The sequence below is a fragment of the Amyelois transitella genome, chromosome 4 (genome assembly GCF_032362555.1).
Source record: "Amyelois transitella isolate CPQ chromosome 4, ilAmyTran1.1, whole genome shotgun sequence".
Classification (NCBI taxonomy): Eukaryota; Metazoa; Arthropoda; class Insecta; order Lepidoptera; family Pyralidae; genus Amyelois; species Amyelois transitella.
In genome coordinates, this window is record NC_083507.1 from 8562110 (window position 1) to 8581638 (window position 19529).

Consider the following 19529-nt stretch of genomic DNA (forward strand, 5'->3'; position numbering starts at 1 on the left):
ACTCGAATCCAGCAACGGTATTGAAGATTTCGTCAGTAAGATAATGAATGCAGCTCACAAACTCAGAAATATAGGATTTGAAGTCAATGACGAGTGGCTTGGCACGTTGATGCTAGCAGGTCTACCTGATGAGTACAGACCGATGATAATGGGGTTAGAAAATTCAGGTGCAAAAATTGGTGCAGATTTTATCAAAACAAAATTGTTACAAGAAGTGAAAACTGAAGATTCAAGCAGTGCATTTTATTCTAACTCTAAAAATAAGAAAGATGAGCGCAATAAGTCAAAGCCGCCCATGAAGACTAAAGGCCCACGATGTTACAATTGCAATGGTTATGGTCATTTCGCAAAGTTTTGCAAGAAATCAAAGAAAACACCAAACAAGGAGAGTAAGGAACCAGATAGTTTTATTGCAGCTTTTTCAGCTTTCTCCGGCAAACATAAAGAGAAATGGTACATTGACTCAGGCGCATCTATGCATATGTGTAGCAACAAGGAATGGATGTGTAATGTACGTGAGACAAATATAAAAACAATTACAGTGGCAAATAGAGAGCCGTTGTCTGTGGAGTGTGTAGGAGACATCAGTATTAATGTTTCACAACTTGACAAGATACAGCTAAGAAATGTTCTGTATGTGCCTGGACTTGCGGCCAATTTGTTGTCAGTCAGCACTGTTACAAAAAATGGATACAAGGTGTCATTTAATCAAAAGGGGTGCAAAATTGAAAATGCGGCTGGGAAACCACTGTGTTCTGCTACTTTAATAAATAAACTATATGTGTTGGATACTCATTCAGGTGAAGATGAAACCGCTCACTGGGCTGCCAATAAGGTAAATGAGAATGATATCAATCTATGGCATCTACGGATGGCACATTTAAATGTTTCAGCTCTTAAGAAACTACCAGAGTGTACCCAAGGAGTAAAATTAACACAAGGTCTGCAAGAGGACATTCATTGCTGTTCTTGCCTCGAAGGGAAACAAGCGAGGTTGCCATTCAAACATGCAGGTACCAGAGCATCCAAGGCATTGGAGGTTATACACTCAGACTTATGTGGTCCAATGGAGCATCCTTCGTATGGAGGTATGAAATATTTTATTTCCTTCATAGACGATTACTCTAGAATGGTCTTTATATACTTTATGAAAGATAAGCAGAATATTTTAGAAGTCTTTAAAGATTTTAAAAATAAAGTAGAAAAACAATTAAATGTTAACATTAAAGCCATAAGAACTGACAATGGTAAAGAGTATTGTAACTCCAACTTTGAAAACTATTTAAAAAAATGGGGAATCATTCACCAGACTAGTACTCCATACACCCCTCAGCAAAATGGGCTTGCTGAGAGGATGAATAGAACATTAGTAGAAAAGGCAAAATGTATGATGTTTTATGCAAATCTTGGAAAACCTACATGGGCTGAAGCTATCGCCACTGCTGCATATTTAGTTAATAGGTCACCTACCAGAGTTCTAGGAGATACTACACCATATAAAATGTGGTCAGGAAAGGTACCGACACTGAGTCATTTGAGAATATTTGGTTCAAAGGTGATGGTGCATATACCGAAACAAAAACGCCTTAAATGGGACAAAAAGGCTATGCAAATGATATTCGTTGGTTATTGTGACGAAACAAAAGGATATCGTGTTATGGACCCGTCAACTCATCAGATCACAAAGAGTAGGGATGTTGTATTTTTTGAAAATGTTTATGAACTTAAGGAATGTTCAGTTACAGCAAACCCTACTGATAATGAGTCAATCAAGGCGGAAGGTGATGTCGACGCAAAGCAAACCGGTCCTGTTAGCCCTCAGCTAAGTGAATCGGTAAATGATGATGGTAGCTCAGAAGAATATGAAACTGACACTGATGACCATAATGAAAGTTATCATCCACCGCGTTGGTTATCAGTGCAGAACCATGAGACAAGAAACATCACCCTCAGACCACGTAATAAAACAAGTACACACATTGATCAACAAGAACAGGGTTTGTTATGTCTTTATATGAATGTTTCAGATCCACAAAATGTAGAAGAAGCTCTATCATCATCACATGCTGTTGAATGGAGAAAAGCGATGGATGCAGAATACAATTCGTTGATGGAAAATAAAACTTGGCAGCTTGTGGACTTACCAGCGGACAAAAAGGCATTGCCAAGTAAATGGGTTTTCAAGACTAAAACAGATCAGCAAGGAAATGTTGTGCAATACAAGGCGAGACTCGTAATCAAAGGTTATGCACAAAAGAAAGGTATAGATTACCAAGAAGTTTATTCTCCTGTAGTAAGATACACTTCTATACGTTATTTGTTTGCCCTGGCAGCACAAAATGGTCTGCAGATTCATCAAATGGATGCTGTGTCAGCCTTCCTTCAGGGAAAAATAGACACTGAAATATATATGTTACAGCCAGAGATGTATGCTGAAGGGAAACAGGTATGTTATTTGCTTAAGTCCATCTATGGGCTCAGACAGGCAAGCAGACTGTGGAATACTAAGCTTAGCCAAGTATTGAAAGAGATGGGAATAGAACAGTCGAAAACAGATCCCTGTATTTATTATGATGATAAAAAGAGGATTTTTATTGCAGTGTGGGTCGATGACCTCATTATATTTAGTTCCCTTCCAGACTTAATTAATGAGTTAAAAAATAAATTATGTAAGAAATTGAACATGAAGTATCTTGGTGAAGCTAAACAATGTGTGGGTCTAAACATAACTAGAAGCAAAGATGCGGTTATGTTAGATCAGGAGAAATATATAACAGAAATATTGTCAAGATTCAATATGACAGACTGTAAAGCTGTGAAAACACCTGTGGAAGTTGGACTTAAATTCAATGAGAATGATGAAGAGCCATATGACTGCCCATACCAGCATGCAATTGGATGCCTACTCTATGTGGCACAAGGTACAAGACCAGATATCGCATATACTGTCAACACACTAAGTAGATACAACAAAGAGCCCAAATCCCAGCATTGGGCAGCAGTGAAAAGAGTTTTCAGGTATCTACAAGGTACTAAACATTATAGACTGACTTACACTAAGGATGGTAATAGCGAGATCACAGGCTTTTGTGACGCGGATTGGGCAAGTGATGTCCGCGATCGTAAATCGTGCACAGGTTACATATTTATCTTGCAGGGAGGCGCGGTGTCTTGGTGTTCGTGAAAACAGCAAACTGTGGCCCTGTCTACGGCGGAGGCTGAGTACATGGCCATGTCATCAGCAGCGCAAGAGGCACTGTGGCTACAGCAGCTACAGGGAGAACTTGGAGCTCAGTGTAACCAGACTTTAGTAATTTACAGTGACAATCAAAGTGCAATCAAACTAACTGCTAATGACTGTTATCTACCTAGGTCTAAACATATAGATATACGATATCATTTTCTCAAAGAGCATGTTAGTAATTCAAAATTAAAATTTTGTTATGTAAAGGGTATAGAAAATACTTCAGATATATTAACTAAAGGAACCACCGTAGATAAACATTTTTATTGTATGTCAAAAATGGGATTGCGTTCTGGGGTGGGTGTTAGAAATGGAACGCAATCTAATTAGTTTAGGGTTTTTGTCACTTGCTAAGGTGGCAGCACTCTCTTCCGTTTTACGATCACTTGTACTGCGTGTGTATAAAATTGCTCTCTTATTAAAACTAATAATTACGCTATAAACGCTCTTTTCATTTGCAAAATCCTACAGTTACAAAACTCAATCCATCCTCAACAGCAAACCGCGCCCAAAAAGGAGTCGGCGACAACAAACAAGTTAATAGTGCAAGTACATCATGGTCAAGGTTTACTAGATTGCAAAAAATCCATTTATGTAACGCACACACTCAGTACTTATATCTATCTACATGTATAAAATGTCACGACGAGAGCTAGTAATCTAGAATGCATTCGTACAAATTGAACGTCCCAGTTGGGAGGAAATTTAATTCTAGGCGGGAGTGACGCGCGGGATTGGGCCGGCTGGGCGACGGAATGTCAGCCAGGGTTGTCGGTTGCTAACATTTTGTAGACAAGAAGACATTTATTATTTTAAGCTATAAAAATTTCATCAGCATTTAGTATGATTTTCTAACAGTCTTTCCGAGACTCTCTACCAAGTGTAAGTAAGTGATAAAGACGATATGAATTTTCAAACTCGTCTATGATGAAAATAAAAATGGATAAATGTTTTTGCTCTTTAAGTCAATAGTTCGATCCAAGGAAATATAGAATACTCGTACCTGGTTCATCTGGGAGGTTTAAAAATTTTAACCACTAACAATGTATAGGGATGAGATGGAAAGTGACTGCGAATGGTTGATGTAAATTAATATTACACTAGGTATACTTGCTAGTTCTTTGCTAGTCACTCTCAGATTTGCTTACTCTATGGAAAATACGTATGCACGTCACTGATACAAACTAAAGCATGTATTCTGTATTCTTGCGACACCATTCATCATGGAATCTCACTGATTACTTATCAGTTATGCTAAAAAGTACATATAAAATAAAATTTAAGACGCAATTGGGAGATTCTGTTTTTGTCACGCAGTTTGTACATTTATTAAATCTTTGCTAATTTAGTAAATATGTATATGATCAGCTTACAGCGTATTCTATTGATATAATGGAAAAAGTCAAACTAGACATTCATACTAGAAATTAGATCTCTACGAATTTTACTATTCCATACATGTATAAATCTATGAATCTTCGACTTTATCACGCTAACTATGCATTGTGAACAACAATCTTTGACTACCTTTTACGATTTCCAGAAAGTAGTCTCGGTATAACGTTTTCCAGCGCGTTAAGTACCCATGGGCGGAGCGCACGCCCATCATGCGGTCTACCTACGTGATTACACAAAACAATGTACGTACAGAAAAACAAGGTTTGTTAACCATACAAAGCCAGAGACGAGAAACAAAGTAAGTACGAAATGACACATATTTCTACGTAGTACTCGTAATTTATTGACTTCATTTTGAAAACACTGGAAATAGTAAGAATTTTAAAATCACAGAAATTAAAGTATTATATTATATACCCTTCTTTAAGATATACCGCTCATTCAGAATGTCTATTAAAAATTAACAAATAATGCTTTTGTCATAATATAAGTTGAGATAGTTAAAATGGTTTAATCATTTGTTGATATAGAACATTTAAACGCCCTTGATATCAAACTGGAAAGCTCACTTATTCGCTATCTCAATTACTTTTATCACCATATTGTAATTATCGCAGCAAAATTTCTTCCTAGTATAGAAGTCTAAATAATAAATAATGTATATACATTATTATACATATATCACGTCTTTATTCTGTTCGGGATTGACAGAGCTAATACTTTACTTTTCGAGCTTACTTATTAATTATTCGTATGGAGTATGCCAGCAAACAATCTAATATTTGCTGTCAAATTTCAGGCTTTCCATGAATCGGGCAGTGTGTTGACAGGAATAGGACTGCGAAGAGGGAGTATTAACCAACTAATACAATAAATAACTTGAGAGGACTTTACATTTGTAGTCTCTTTGTTTTGTGAAGACAACGCCCGCCTCTGAAAATCGAATGGCGTACGCCCATCACAAACCGATTTCATCACGTTTTACCGCACGAAACAAACTTATGGAGCAAAGAGCCACGTCCGTCAATAGTTTCCAATCACAATTCCGTGAAAAGTAAGAATAATCCTCAAGCGGATGTAGGAGCAAGTAAGACTTCTGAGAAAAGAAAATCTTAAGATTCTGCTGCGCTTTCCTAGTATTTCTAGCAAAACCTAGTTAGTGTATTTATTTTATTTTTCATATGAAATAGACAAATCCGCTTGCCGTCCATCTTAAAATTTTTCTATACCCTCAGGGTTCATGATGTACCCATTCATATACCAGTAACTATTGTAGTAATTAGAACTTAATTGTATTGTAGATGTGACATGCAGTAAATATAATGTAACATTTTAACGTAACGAGCGCAATAAACGAAACTATTCAAACGAACAGTCATTCGATTCGTCGCCATAGCTCATAATGTGAAATCCTTGGGGAGAGTCATAAAAGTTTACTGCCTCTCGTCACCGCCGTGTATGTATGTATGTACGTCAAAACGAACGGGAAATACATTAGGCATGTACCGGATATCCGCCCCGGGCGCCAAATATCTGCGGATTTCGACAGTTTCAGACATGGGAAGCTTAAGATAAATGACAGTAAAATGAGCCTATTTCACACCGAATTAATCGCATGCCTCGTTGACTGCGCTCATGGGCAAGGGTCGGGTTAAGGAATATACTGTTTTGATATATGATAAGATAATGGATGAACATAAAGACTGCCACCGGGGTCCAGTTGCACGCTTAGAAGGGCATGGTTCAAATTCCACGTGAAGCATAGCTACTTTGTGATAATTTTTTTCGGCTTGATGGTTAGGATATTGACGATTTTAATCAACTGATCTGCTTCAGAATCTTGTTAAACTGTGGGTTCTAAACGCTATTTAGGTTTACTTAAACTAAGAATTAGACTATTAAAGCCAGCCATCAGACATGCTGTGTAAAAATCAGTAACATCGTCAAATTACCTAGTTAAGTACAGGTTCAAGAAAAAGATTTCAACGCGCTTTTATATAGGTAATATCTTTTATTTAATTCATTATTTTATATTATCGATTATCGGTCATTATGGATTAATGAACGTATAACACTTTAATACAAACTAAAAACTCTCTTTGATATTAGAACAACTTTTGAATTTCAACAAACTTTCCATATAAAGTAGACACATCAAACTTCCCGCCTCCTGTTTGTTGGTGAAATTATCGTTTGGAGCAACATTATGAAAGTTATAAAAAGGGTGCTCACGACAAGCGCGAACTCACGCAAAAACATCATCAACGACATCAACTGAGACAAAATTGTAAGATACTAACAAGAGTGTCCATCTATTTTCCAATACCATATAAATATTATTCAAAAATTGCGTAACGTGCAAAAAAACTATAAGCCATGCAATAGACTTCTTATGGCGCTAATTAATAAACATGCCTTTAACTGCAACTGTTGCACGCTAGATATCCAAGCTTCAGTCTTGTTGAGATCTTCTTATTGGCGATGTTATTCCAACGATGCTTAATTTTTCGACTACTGATCAGAGATAAAACAAAGTAAAACTCACTGCCAGTGGAAGGGCCCGGTTATTCCCTCTCTGAGTCTGTCTTTGAGCGAGCGCTGCCGTGAGGGTCCCGGTCCGGGGGGCAGCATGCCCGCGCCGGCCGGCACGGCGTGCGGCGCCGGCACGTTCACCGGCACCGACGGCGGCGGCGCGCGCGCAGGTGACGACATCACGCCGCGGCCACACTACCAGCGCACACACATCACACCGCCGCACCACCAACCTCCACTACAAACGCGGACTGCAACACAACAAAAACAACCAAAGCCACGTAAATAAAACAGAAAGCGAAACGCGCAAAGTAAATGTGCAAAATAAATAGGTAGACTGGCCAAGCTCGCGTTAATTTTACTTCAGCCAAGTGACATTTAATATAAGTGGCTAGAAAATAAATATAAGTATTACTATAAAAGTTTATGCAAACATAAATTAACACATAATCAAAATAACATATGCTTTGCGTCTAACACCATCTCTTGAGGTGTATGTGTAGTTCATTTATGATAGAAGTTTCAGTCTGGGTTACTGAAAAACTTCTCCCAATGAACATTAATCTACTATTTACAGTAAAAAAAAAACTGTTTCCCGTTTTAATTCTTTTATCAATTACATTTATTTATGTGGAATGATCATATTTAGAAGTAGTGTTTGTCAGATAATAATACAACTTCCACTTCTGAACTGAAATTTCCTTTTAATTTACACACTAACGAATTCTTATAAATAATTTTAAATAAAAATCCCTTTTCTTTATTGAAAAACGTGTCTTTTGCAGTGATGAAAGAATCTCATTTGCCAATATTACCGGCGCCTAAAAAATCGGATCCGCGAAGTTTTCCGAGTACGTAAAATGTTCTCGTTTAATTTTATCAGGCGTTTCACTTGTGTTCATAATGATTCATAATTACAAATTCAGATTACCTATAATTTTACTCGTCGTGTTATTATTTAATTATATTTAAGTTAAAAATAAATATTTAACCAAAAAGCAAAGTATTATGCTGTAAAATGGGACTAGTGGCTAGGATAACCCAAAAATTTTAGAGATTGACATCGACATGCACGAATAGTTATTTTCCCTAACGAGATAAAATCTGAGCGAATAGCATATGGAGAAATAGCATTACAGAATGGGTAATTATTTCCCAAAGCGAAACGTGGTTTGGAATACATTAGTGGGACGTGTGAAAAATAAATTATGCACCTGTCTCGTCGGTACGGTACCCGGCCACCCTTATCACGCTAAAAGAATAAAATCACAGAAATTTTAAAGAATACGTTTATGCTGTTTTAGCAATCATTGAATCGTGACTTCTTTGCATTTTATAGGTTTTATCGCTTCACAGCACCACATTCATCATGAGAAGGACATTCTATATTCATATTTGATAGACTTATTACTTACTAAAATTGCAAAGCTCACTGACCGTTTAAAAAAAGAATATCCAGAAAAAAACCTGATTGTCTTTTATAATTTTTTATAATTGAAACGCATTGAATTTCGTAGTTATATACCTACATTTGTTTTTATACGATAATTTTATTCTTTGTTTTTACAACACATTTTTTATTCATGCCGGCTTTAATCTTTTTTATGGTTGTATATAAAGATTAAAGCCTATAGTCAAATTTCCTCGGAAAATTTTACACTTCTTTTTTTAAACCTCCACCATCCCGCCGACGTTTAACATGTTCGATCGTCTGGACTTTCCTTATTTTGTATTACAGGAAAACAAAATGTGGCACACTCCCCGCTACCGCTATTCGATAACGCCAAGCACCGGGTGAGAGGGGTAGTGTAACTATGAATATTACATTCTAATTTACATGAAAACGTAAGATGTTTTAGTATTAATTTCAGAAATTAAGGCGAATCGCGAAATTATATACGCATTTGTGACATTTGGATTCTGTTTGTTGTTCAAGATTTACAAAGTCAATTCAGATAAATGTAAAGATATCTTTATATAGGTAAAACTTATATTATGAAATCGTTTACCCGAGATTCTCAAATAAAGTTCTTTTATTTATAAATTGAGAGGAAAAATTTCACATTCACATTCCACAAACATTAAAATGCTTTTCGTATCGGTCCCTAGACCAATGATATCATATCACGATTACTCATATTCAAGCTAGTCAAGTTAGAAATATTAATTATTATCAAAGAATCAGAGTTCAAAGACTTAAGTTCTATTTACCTAGTAAGAAATTGAATACCTGACTGCATCATACTTGGTTATCAACATTTCCTAGTAGGATATAAAAAACATTTTACACAATAGTTTCCACAGAAGTCTCGTTGAAACACTAATGTCATAATAAAATATTTTGTAACTATTTATATCGACGAGTTCACCGACCATATTCAAAGCAAGCTTATCTGCTCGGTTATAAGTATAAATATAAAGAGCAGTGTCCCTAATGATTCATTCATTTGTCAATATGCTGGAGACCACGTCTGCGTCGGAGTCAAAGAACTTACATTTTCGTCTTTGTCACGATGCCTGAAAGACTAATAACTCTATTTTCTTTTCACATTTATTACAGTTAAAAGGATAAAAACTTCAATAATTATTATTTTCTATCTTGGGAATAAAATGTTATTAGCTCATATTTTACGGCTGTGGATGGCATAAGGTGAAAGACATCGATAATGTTGAATTAAAATTCAGACTTTTTCCCATATCAACCAAGACATTAACAAGTAGATACATAGTCAGTGTAACGAGAGACTAAAACAATTTGCCAAGAAAGAACCACCCTTTTGTAGCAGTAAATGTTGAATGTGCCGTGTGGTTCCCGGCACCAATAGAAAAAATAACAGGACTCATTACAACAACACTCCATCTCTTACCTATGGATGTCGTAAAAGGTGACTTAGGGATAGGCTTATATATAAAAGGATTCCCCTTTTAGGCGGTGGGCTAGCAACCTGTCACTATTTGAATCTATATAATCTATATAATTCTATCATTAAGCTGAGCAGCTGACCATGGCCTTTAGTCTTTTAATGGCTGTTTTGGCTCTGTTTATGCCGCGAGGGATATAGACGTAATTATTGTTAAAGTTGAATCAGATGAATGGGATCAATCCGAACTCAGTTAAATTTATCACCAATGAAACTGAAATCAAGCGATAAGCCGCCTTCGCTACAGTAGTCAAACCATCGTTCAATCACATCCATCAAATCACGACAATGTCGTTGTCACCTAAAGATATTTTATCTCTCGATTTACCGAATAGATATGAGTCAGACAAAGTAGTAAACTAAGCTTATTACATCGCATTTAAGAATAACTTGTGAACACTAACGGTCACTACATATCAAGTGATCACATCTGTCACAGCTTATGGTACTTGTAGGCACTCCAGACTAAAATAGTCAGAGAGAAGGCAACCGCTAAAACATTTCTAGAATTCCCAAGATGCTCATAACTACAACTACATTTCTAACAAAACATCACTCGAAACTGATTTGTGTCTGACTGGTTAAAAATTCCAAAAAACAGGTTAACTGTATACTAATTAGTGATAGGCGCATATTTCATGCCTCAAATTACTGTTTGCCTGCTGATGACAACAAAATCTTTCAGCTGTGTCTGTATTAACATATTTGCTGGGTCCGGATTATATCATACCTTGACCTAATTTAAATGTTGCCATTGCCATTCAAGGATAATCGATGAAACATGCGGGGAGCTCGCAACAGAAGATGGCGTGGGTCAGGTAAGGCACATTTTTGCGACATGAAATTCCATTGTTGGAATATTCCGTAAAAATATGATATATAATAAATTAATAATATGAACGTTTTAATACAATAGTTTCAAGTTAAAGAAACCGTGGTGAAATGCTGGTAATTTGGATAAAATCATCATCATCCAAACTACAACTCCATATAATGTCATAACTGTCTGCTTACAAGAGTCCTACATTTAATTCTAACTAGAATCATAGAAAATTCTAGTACCTACCTATTGCAAATACCAAAACATGCGCGGGTAGTTACAGTTGGTTAGTATCGGACAGCACGTTGGGTGTGAATACCCAACCGGCGGGGCGATAGCAAGAGACGAAAGCAGTTATCGATCGGCCCTAACCTCCGCCCGCTCGGTCCCAGCCCCGCGCCCCGCTCACCTTACGTAAGTCCAGCTGATCGCACCCACCCTGTAACCTTGGCGACGAGCCCTATGCACGCGTTACTGAACTACCATTCCAACCACTACCATCCTTTAAGTTATCATTGTCTGCAATTTTACTTTTCACAAGCAGCCTTAAGCTTAGCAAAAGTTCTAATATAGATAGACGGATTTCAATTTAGTTTTCAAAACCAAAAATTTCGGATCTAAAACATTAATCAAAATTATTCAAAGCCGTTGAAAGAATATCCGTATATAATTTACTCTCGTACACTTGCAGAATAAATCTGTTAGGTATTTATCATTTACGGGAAAATATACATACATACATACATATGGTTACATCTATATCCCTTGCGGGGTAGACAGGCCAACAGTCTTGAAAAGACTTAATGGCCACGTTCACCTTTTTGTATTAATGATAGAATTGAGATTCAAATAGTGACAGGTTCCTAGCCCATCGCCTAAAAAAGAATTCCAAGTTTGTAAGCCTATCCCTTAGTCGCTTTTTACGACATCCATGGGAAAGTCATGGAGTGTTTATATGGCTATTCTTTTTTGTATTGGTGCCGGGAACCACACGGCACAAAATACATAGTATAAATAAAGCCTATAAAACTGTAAATACCACGCAGTGGCCTAGTTTCCGACAGGACAATATCCGGCCGTACCGTCCTCAATATGCTCTCACCGGAATGTAGACATGTTAATTTCCTACAGCTGACCCACGCAGCAAGCCTGAATTGCCTCTATTTAATTATCCGAAAAAAACACACATTTAGTCAAAACCAAGAATTGAAAATAAGCAATAGAAAAAAAAAACTAACAAACTTACAGCACCCAGTGAGTTTGTTTGGGACAGATTTAGATAGACAAAAATTGAACCAAGTCAATACCATTTTCTACCAACAAAATATTGAAACTAAATACATATTTTATTGTATTTCATCCTATTATGCAGATTTCTCTTTATATCATTTTATTACAGAAATGTTCACAAATGAATAAAAACGAAAAACTATTGTCCCTGGTTGTAAAAAATAGCAATTATTGTGAGATTCTTTTACACAGGTCACAGTTGTATCCGGAGGGTCTTGTTTCCCTAACCATGGAGCAAGGGGGACGCGACAAGCGTAGCGGAAACGAGCGGAAACAACGGAGTGTGCACAAAAGACTCTGAAAAACAGCTAGCTCTATTTTTCGGCCTTCACAGTTCGCAATTTTAACGGGAAACTACCAAACGATCCGGCATTTCATCAACGTCCTCCCATGACCGCGATCTAGAATTTATTTGACTATCCATTATAGTACATTATATCACATTTAAATATTCAAAATGTTACGTGGTTCACAAAGTTAACACATTATTGATAAGAGGGTTTTCTCTGGAGGAATAATAAGATGTTATCAGAGAAAAGTTGGAAGAGAATGACTTGTAAAATATTTCCGTAGTCCCGCTCGATATGGTACGCCGACCTTGCAGACCAGCGCGCTTGCCCAACGCCGTGGCTAAATGGCGTCCAACAGCTCGCAATCAGCTGTTGTGCCTCGTGGAGCGTTGTCAACAATAGCCAATGAAGTTGCAAATACCCCAATATTAACTACTAGTTTGCGAGTTTGTAAAGCGAGCTCTACTCGTACTACCTAAATTGAAAGTGATAAAAGTTACATACAAGGTTTTTTGTTGAGTTGTTATTTTGTGGGAAGCAGTCCGTGCAGCAAGCTGTAATTAGAAATGGTGGCAGAAAATACGGTTCCGATTATTACAAAGGCATTTATTTCACAAAGATATTTAATGGTCCCCTATGATCAAGTCCATGTCGAGCCACGCACCCAATAGGGCCTAACTGTAATTTGGCCGAGACAGCTATGCTACTCCAAAGCTATAGCTTAACCTCGTGCGCGGTACGAATGAACGAACAAACGGAATTATGGCCTCTAACTAAGCAACCTTAATAATGCACACACACCTAATCTGTTCTTAACGGTAAAACCAATACGCGAACCGAAAACGTTCTAGTAAACGAATACTTGAAACCGAACAATGTTCGAAGTAAAACATTACAAAATATGAACAAAGAATTATAGATTCTGATTGAATATTTACTGGCCACGAAACTCACTTTAAGATAGAATCTAAATAATCATACCATTGATCTCGTTTGTTAATAGTAAAACCCCTTTTTAGTTCTCGACACGCTGCAAACCGTAAAAAAATTCCAAGTCCAGTATTGCTTTTTTTATTCTTTTATAATTAGAAAAGGGTTTTGTCACGCTGGGACTATGTCCCACCGTAAGGTTGAATGCTATCTTTTTGAAAACAAAAAAAAAGAGAATAATATATTTTTATCACGCCTTACTTTCATACCATGTTTTGAAAATAAATATACCAAGACAAGCTTCTATTTCATGTCATTGTTATATATTTAAGAATAGCAGTTCGATTTAAGAAAATCATACTACGCAAATACGAATATCGAGAACTAGGAGAACCTGCCTTCTTGAGGGAAAATACGCAGTTATTTTGATGATGTTTTACACATATTTTTCTTACAGTAGAATCAAATCACTTTTGTGTAAGTTTTATACGACTCCACAGAGAATTAGTTTTTGTGTAACTTATTGCGTATTGGCAAATGAGACGCTCTAAGATAAAAAAAAACTGTCTCGTTCTCTTAAAAAAAATAAGATATAATGAGATTAATTTATTATTTATTTTCACATCAATATTTGGCTAAGTACAAATATATAGGACACCGCTTTTAAACCGTCCATAAATAAAATTGAGATATATCGTCAGCAGTACATAAAGTGATACATCCTAAACATTTCGTCTATTGAACTCTAGTTGCGAAAAACTACATAATTAATAATAAGCAGCCTCAACTACCTAAACGGTGTAAATGAAAATGAATATAAACATACATACAAGATGAATCTACCACCAAACCATCAATCTACCAACCCTATAATAATGGGAGAAACAAATAACAACAGCGTGGTGTTTAAACGACTTCGTCATGATAAATGAATGATGATGTGCATGTAAGCATCTAAGTATTGTGGTCCATGCATCGATGCAACGAACCGAGGGGGTTGTACAAAATTCTTTTGAAGAGGCGCAGACGTTTTTGACGAAAATTTATACGGCATAACGCGCACACGGCACGATCAACTTCGAAGACTGGAAGCGTGTTACTGGCCCGGAGCGCAGCCCGCGGTGAGCAGGCTGGGCGGGGTTTGCTAGCGCCCAACGTGGGGCCGACACCCTCCTATGCCTCCTCTATATAATCACACAATTTCTCGTCACCTTTTCCATTGCGATATATCGGAAAATCGTGCAACACAAATTAAACTTGTTTCTTGATCAGTCGATAAAGTTAGATTATTATTATAGTACATTAAAACCATTGAGCATTCATAAATTTTCCAGGTTTTAATGTATCACTAGCTGTGCCCGCGACTTCGTCCGCGTGGAATAGTTATTTTGGGCATCATATTTATTTTGGCAAACATCCTCTTCGGCTTTATCAATTATAGCTGTTAATTGTTATGCGACTTGGCGACGACTTGGCCCACATCATTACCCGCGACGGAACGGAGACCATATAGTGAGATGAGAGGCCTTTGCCCAGTAGTGGGATCTTACAGGCTGATACTTTACTTTACTTTAAAATAGTAATATCTTCTAAGATGTTCATTGAAATTAAGTGATATCAAAGACAGTTGTGTTTACAATTAAATACTCATAATCAACAACAATCTTAGAAAGAACGCTGGTTCGCCGTATTAAATGTTTCGCTGCAAATTGCTTATGACGACTATATCTCAAAACCTATTCGTCTGATTAATAAACTGTAAATGGCAATTTTAGTCTACATGAAAAGCCGAAAGTAATAAACATATTTATTTGGATAAGGATTAATACTGAATTAAAGAAAATTGGTTTCAAAATAACTTATGTTTATAATGAAAAAATAATCTTAAAAAATGAACATAAAAGTGGTTATTGTAAGTAAACCTTAAGAGATAGATATATGCTCTCGCGGACTTTTTTGTGGCAAAAAATGAGTACTTCACATCTTTAGTACATTGTTTAACTATATCTTTGTTGGTTTGCGCAGCGTTCGCGTGGAAAGCTCGCAGATGGCCGACTCATTCAACTTTCACCTGCATTGTAGACGTTTCCCGTAGGAAATCCGGCATAAAATGTAGCCTATAGCCTTCCTCGATAAATAGACTATCTAACAGTGAAAGAATTATTCAAATCGGTTCAGTAGTTTCTGAGATTAGCGCGTTTAAACAAACAAACAAACAAACAAAACAAACTCTTCAGCTTTATAATATTAGTATAGATTTGATCGGTTAATCCAATCCTGTCCTAAAAATCTGTCTGAACAATTCAATTTAAGAGGCCCGTGGCCAAATGGCAAAAAACGAAACTTTTGTAGTTTCGTTCATTCATATCAGTCTGTTCGTACATCACAGCAATTTTATTCAGACTGTGCGTACTTAGTAGTTGTTAAGGAAACATCAATTTGTAATACTTAATATTTACTTACACTATACTTTGTAATACTTATGAGTAAGTGGTGCACCAACTTTATCAATCCACGCTGCATTATGCATTTATAGAAAATTGTTTTCCTCTAAGGATAAAAACGTTTAGTTTTATAATAGAGAAATATGGCAACATGGGTAGATAATACTTTTTGCGGCCACGTCCGATCACACATAAAATCCTGATATTCCTGTTCTTCAAATTTCAAGCCAGTCTGGGCCAAATACTTCACAGCACACAAGGAACCATATTAACCCCACAAGTTATTATATTATTATTATAAGCAATTATTGTATCTGGACTTAAACTCATTTCAAGCTAACAATAAAGCACACTCCAATACCCAACTTAACCACAACAATACGCGCAAAATAAAACGTTGGCTACCTGATAAATTTTCTTTTTGGCTGGGATGAAAAAACATTAGTTTTCGAGTGGGTAGTATCTACGTAATTCATTTCACAAAGTGGAGCATCGTTTTCCGGGTGCCCTTGACCCGTGTTCTCATCGAACGGCCGTGAAGCCCAGACACCTGTGTTCCCAAGCCCAGTAACAGTATCTCAGGGTTTCTCATTATTTTTTCTTCTAGCTGAACATTACATTTTTACACCTCTGCTCAAAACCAGACTGTTACGACTTCAGGGTTCATGTAGTCTCATAAAACCCAGGCAATTTCAGAACTTAAGATTTTAAAGGTTAACATGATACAGACCCAGATGTTGAGATATTGAAAAAGTATATAGTAGAGTGGTGGGGTTATTTTATTATTATCATCTTTTGTTATCGGGACTGAGTAAACAAAACTAATAATATTTATAAGTTTATTATGCGATAAGCAGGTTTATTATTACTTCGTTTAAGGCTCTTGGTTAGGTCTAGGTCATACAAGACACCGTGAGATTGTAGTCAATGGTGGTAACGATAACGAACCTCGGTCTGAAGGATAAGACGCGACGCAAATTTTTTTAGTCAATATCTATTTTTTATCACATTATGATTAATCAACACACAACATCAAATAGCGCATCTTTCCCGGAGGGGTAAGATAGTTCTTATGCTTCGCCCATATTCATCAGTCTCTTCGTGCAATTTCGTCGGTTTAAGATTTTCTTGACATGACGTACCCGAACAAACATAATTTCCCATTTATAATTACTTTGGAGAATATCGATTTCCGGCACAGTAAAATAGGGTCACCTTTATCTATTCTCATATATCCATACCCCATAGAATCGTAAAAAATGACTAAGCGAATAATAAGGGCACAGTCATCTAGTGCAAGCTTTGTTCGTCTGGTAGCAAACGAAAAACATAGTGCGTGCCAACTGCTTCTCTTCTCATGCAGTTTGTAAAAACCAATGGAGAAAAAGCCTATAATGACGGGATTTTTAAATTTCTTAAAAATAATAATGGGTTTCTTCTTTAATCCTGTGACTATATGATTCTCAATTCCATTACTTTTCAGTCTTTTCGAGGCTGTGTCTACCCAGTAAAAGATACAGTCGTGATTTATGTATGTTTGTGTGTATCTAAGTACTAATATGGAGATATGGATTGATCACCAGACTATTCACATATGACTATGCACATAGTTATGTACATAGGTATCATGACAGTATTATCATACCACAAGGATGTGTCTGGCGATGTCTCATATAATTAAAACTGAAAGCACGAAAACAAATCATTATTGTTATCACGTTTGATAATGACTTGTTTAGTATATGTATTTAAAAACGGGTATTGAAAATTTGTTATTTATGTTATATGTAACTTTGTTTCTACTATAAACCTTCGCTTAAAAAAATAAAGTAAACTCTTATTTCATTACTTGGGGCGAAAATACAGTTATTGTATTTGTAACGCTTTAACTTTCGAACTGTTGGTGTGGTTTTGATGAAATTTTAAACGTATGTAGGGTCTGTGTTAATATAATTTTTAATTCGTGGCGTATCAAAATCTAATAATTTTTCGAGATACTGACAATTTCGTAAAAATTAAAGGTTTTAAAACTAATAGAAAATTTTCATACTGCCTACTTATTATTCCGTCATAATACAAATACGAAATCCTATTATTTGGCTCAGGTAGGTATTTTCCATCGCACAAAAATTTGCATGCGCAATGGAACATCACTCCAGCCCCTGTATAACCACGCTTACTACATAAATACAAATCATCACATCTATATCTCTTGCGTGGTAGACAGTGCCAACAGTCTTGAAAAGACTGATAGGACACGTTCAGCTATTTGGCTTTAAAATAGAATTGAGATTCAAATAGTGACAGGTTGCTAGCCCTATCGCCTAAAAGAATCCCAATTTATAAGCCAATCCCTTAGTCGCCTTCTACGACATCCGTGGGAAATGGAAATTGAGTAGTCCTATTCTTTTTTCTATTGGTGCCGAGAACCAAACGGCACTAATTACGCGTTAATTAAAATCCGTACAATTCGGGATAAAATGCACTCCGTTTTTTTATTGGTGGAATAAATGGTAAGGTATGTCAGTACGTATTGTAGGTACAATTAATATCACCGAGATCAAGACGTTTTTTAAGCACGCACTGTACCAAATGCCTTCTACCCCATCCGGATTAAAGCGCCTTTCCACTTATTCTTCCTCAATGATAAGAACATTTATCATTAAATTTCAGAGTATTAGTCACTAAATCATTCAGTACGTATGTACCATTTTAATCAAATAAAATTTGCGCTTAAAATGTTTTTTAATTATCATCGCATGTAGGTAACTCGTAATATGCTTGACATATTGATCACGAAGTAGGTACGATGTTTATTATCCGCATTGGAGAACCGGTTCCCTAGTACCGGCAACAATTCACTACGTAAATATTATTATGGTTGACAGGTTAATGCTTCAAATGAATTTATGCCCGTTTCAAGAATTAAAACCAATAGAAAGAAGAATAGGACCACTCCATCTCTTTCCCATGGATGTCGTAAAAGGCGACTATGGAACAGGCTTACATACTTGGGATTCTTTTTAGGCAATGGTCTAGCAACCTGTCACTATTTGAATCTCAATTCTATCATTGAGTCATTCACTCTTTTTAAGACTGTTGGCTCTGTCTACCCGCAAGGGATATAGATGTGACCATATGTATATATACCTAAATTCATTCATATCTTAAAGAATTTCTTCAATTTCTGAACTTTTTTTTAAGTAGGTACTAATAAAAATCTGAGCTTTATAGAAAAATGGGAAAATACCAAATAGGTACAAAATCATAAAAATATAATTTGTTATGTAAATATATATACATATATATAATATATATACCATATTGACTTTGCAAGAGGTTTAAGGAAGGATATTTTATTGATCTTTTTTATGGTTTAGAGTACAAAACGATATAGGAAACTAACTCACCACTGTTATTGTCCTTTTCACAAATTCTAATAAGAAAAAAACTGAATCACTCACAAGTTCAATTCCAATTTATTACATTTATATGTAAAGAAACTATTATGTGTAAATATTACTATAAACAAATAATTATTTAAACACTTAACAAAGAAAAAAATCTATAAATGTTAAAGAATCAGAAGTGTTGTCATTGAAGTGATTGCACACATCCTCTGTTACCAGTCAGTGCCAGCTACGGCAGCGCAGAGAAAAC

The 19529-nt window shown here is 36.1% G+C and overlaps 1 protein-coding gene across 5 annotated transcripts in view; it reads right to left on the minus strand.

The window, feature by feature from the left end:
• The window catches only part of LOC106136932 (nuclear receptor coactivator 7), a 106889-nt gene that overhangs the window by 85688 nt on the left and 1672 nt on the right, over window positions 1-19529 (minus strand). For 3 of the 5 annotated variants that reach the window (XM_060954619.1, XM_060954622.1, XM_060954625.1), the window contains exon 2: window positions 7188-7425. The exons of 1 other annotated variant lie outside the window; for it this stretch is intronic. In XM_060954619.1, the coding sequence (XP_060810602.1) occupies window positions 7188-7354 (167 nt within the window). In that variant the 5' untranslated portion in view covers window positions 7355-7425. Of the gene's footprint in view, window positions 1-7187; window positions 7426-19279; window positions 19422-19529 lie in introns of those variants that run through there. One more of the 5 variants, XM_060954620.1, reaches the window with a different exon arrangement.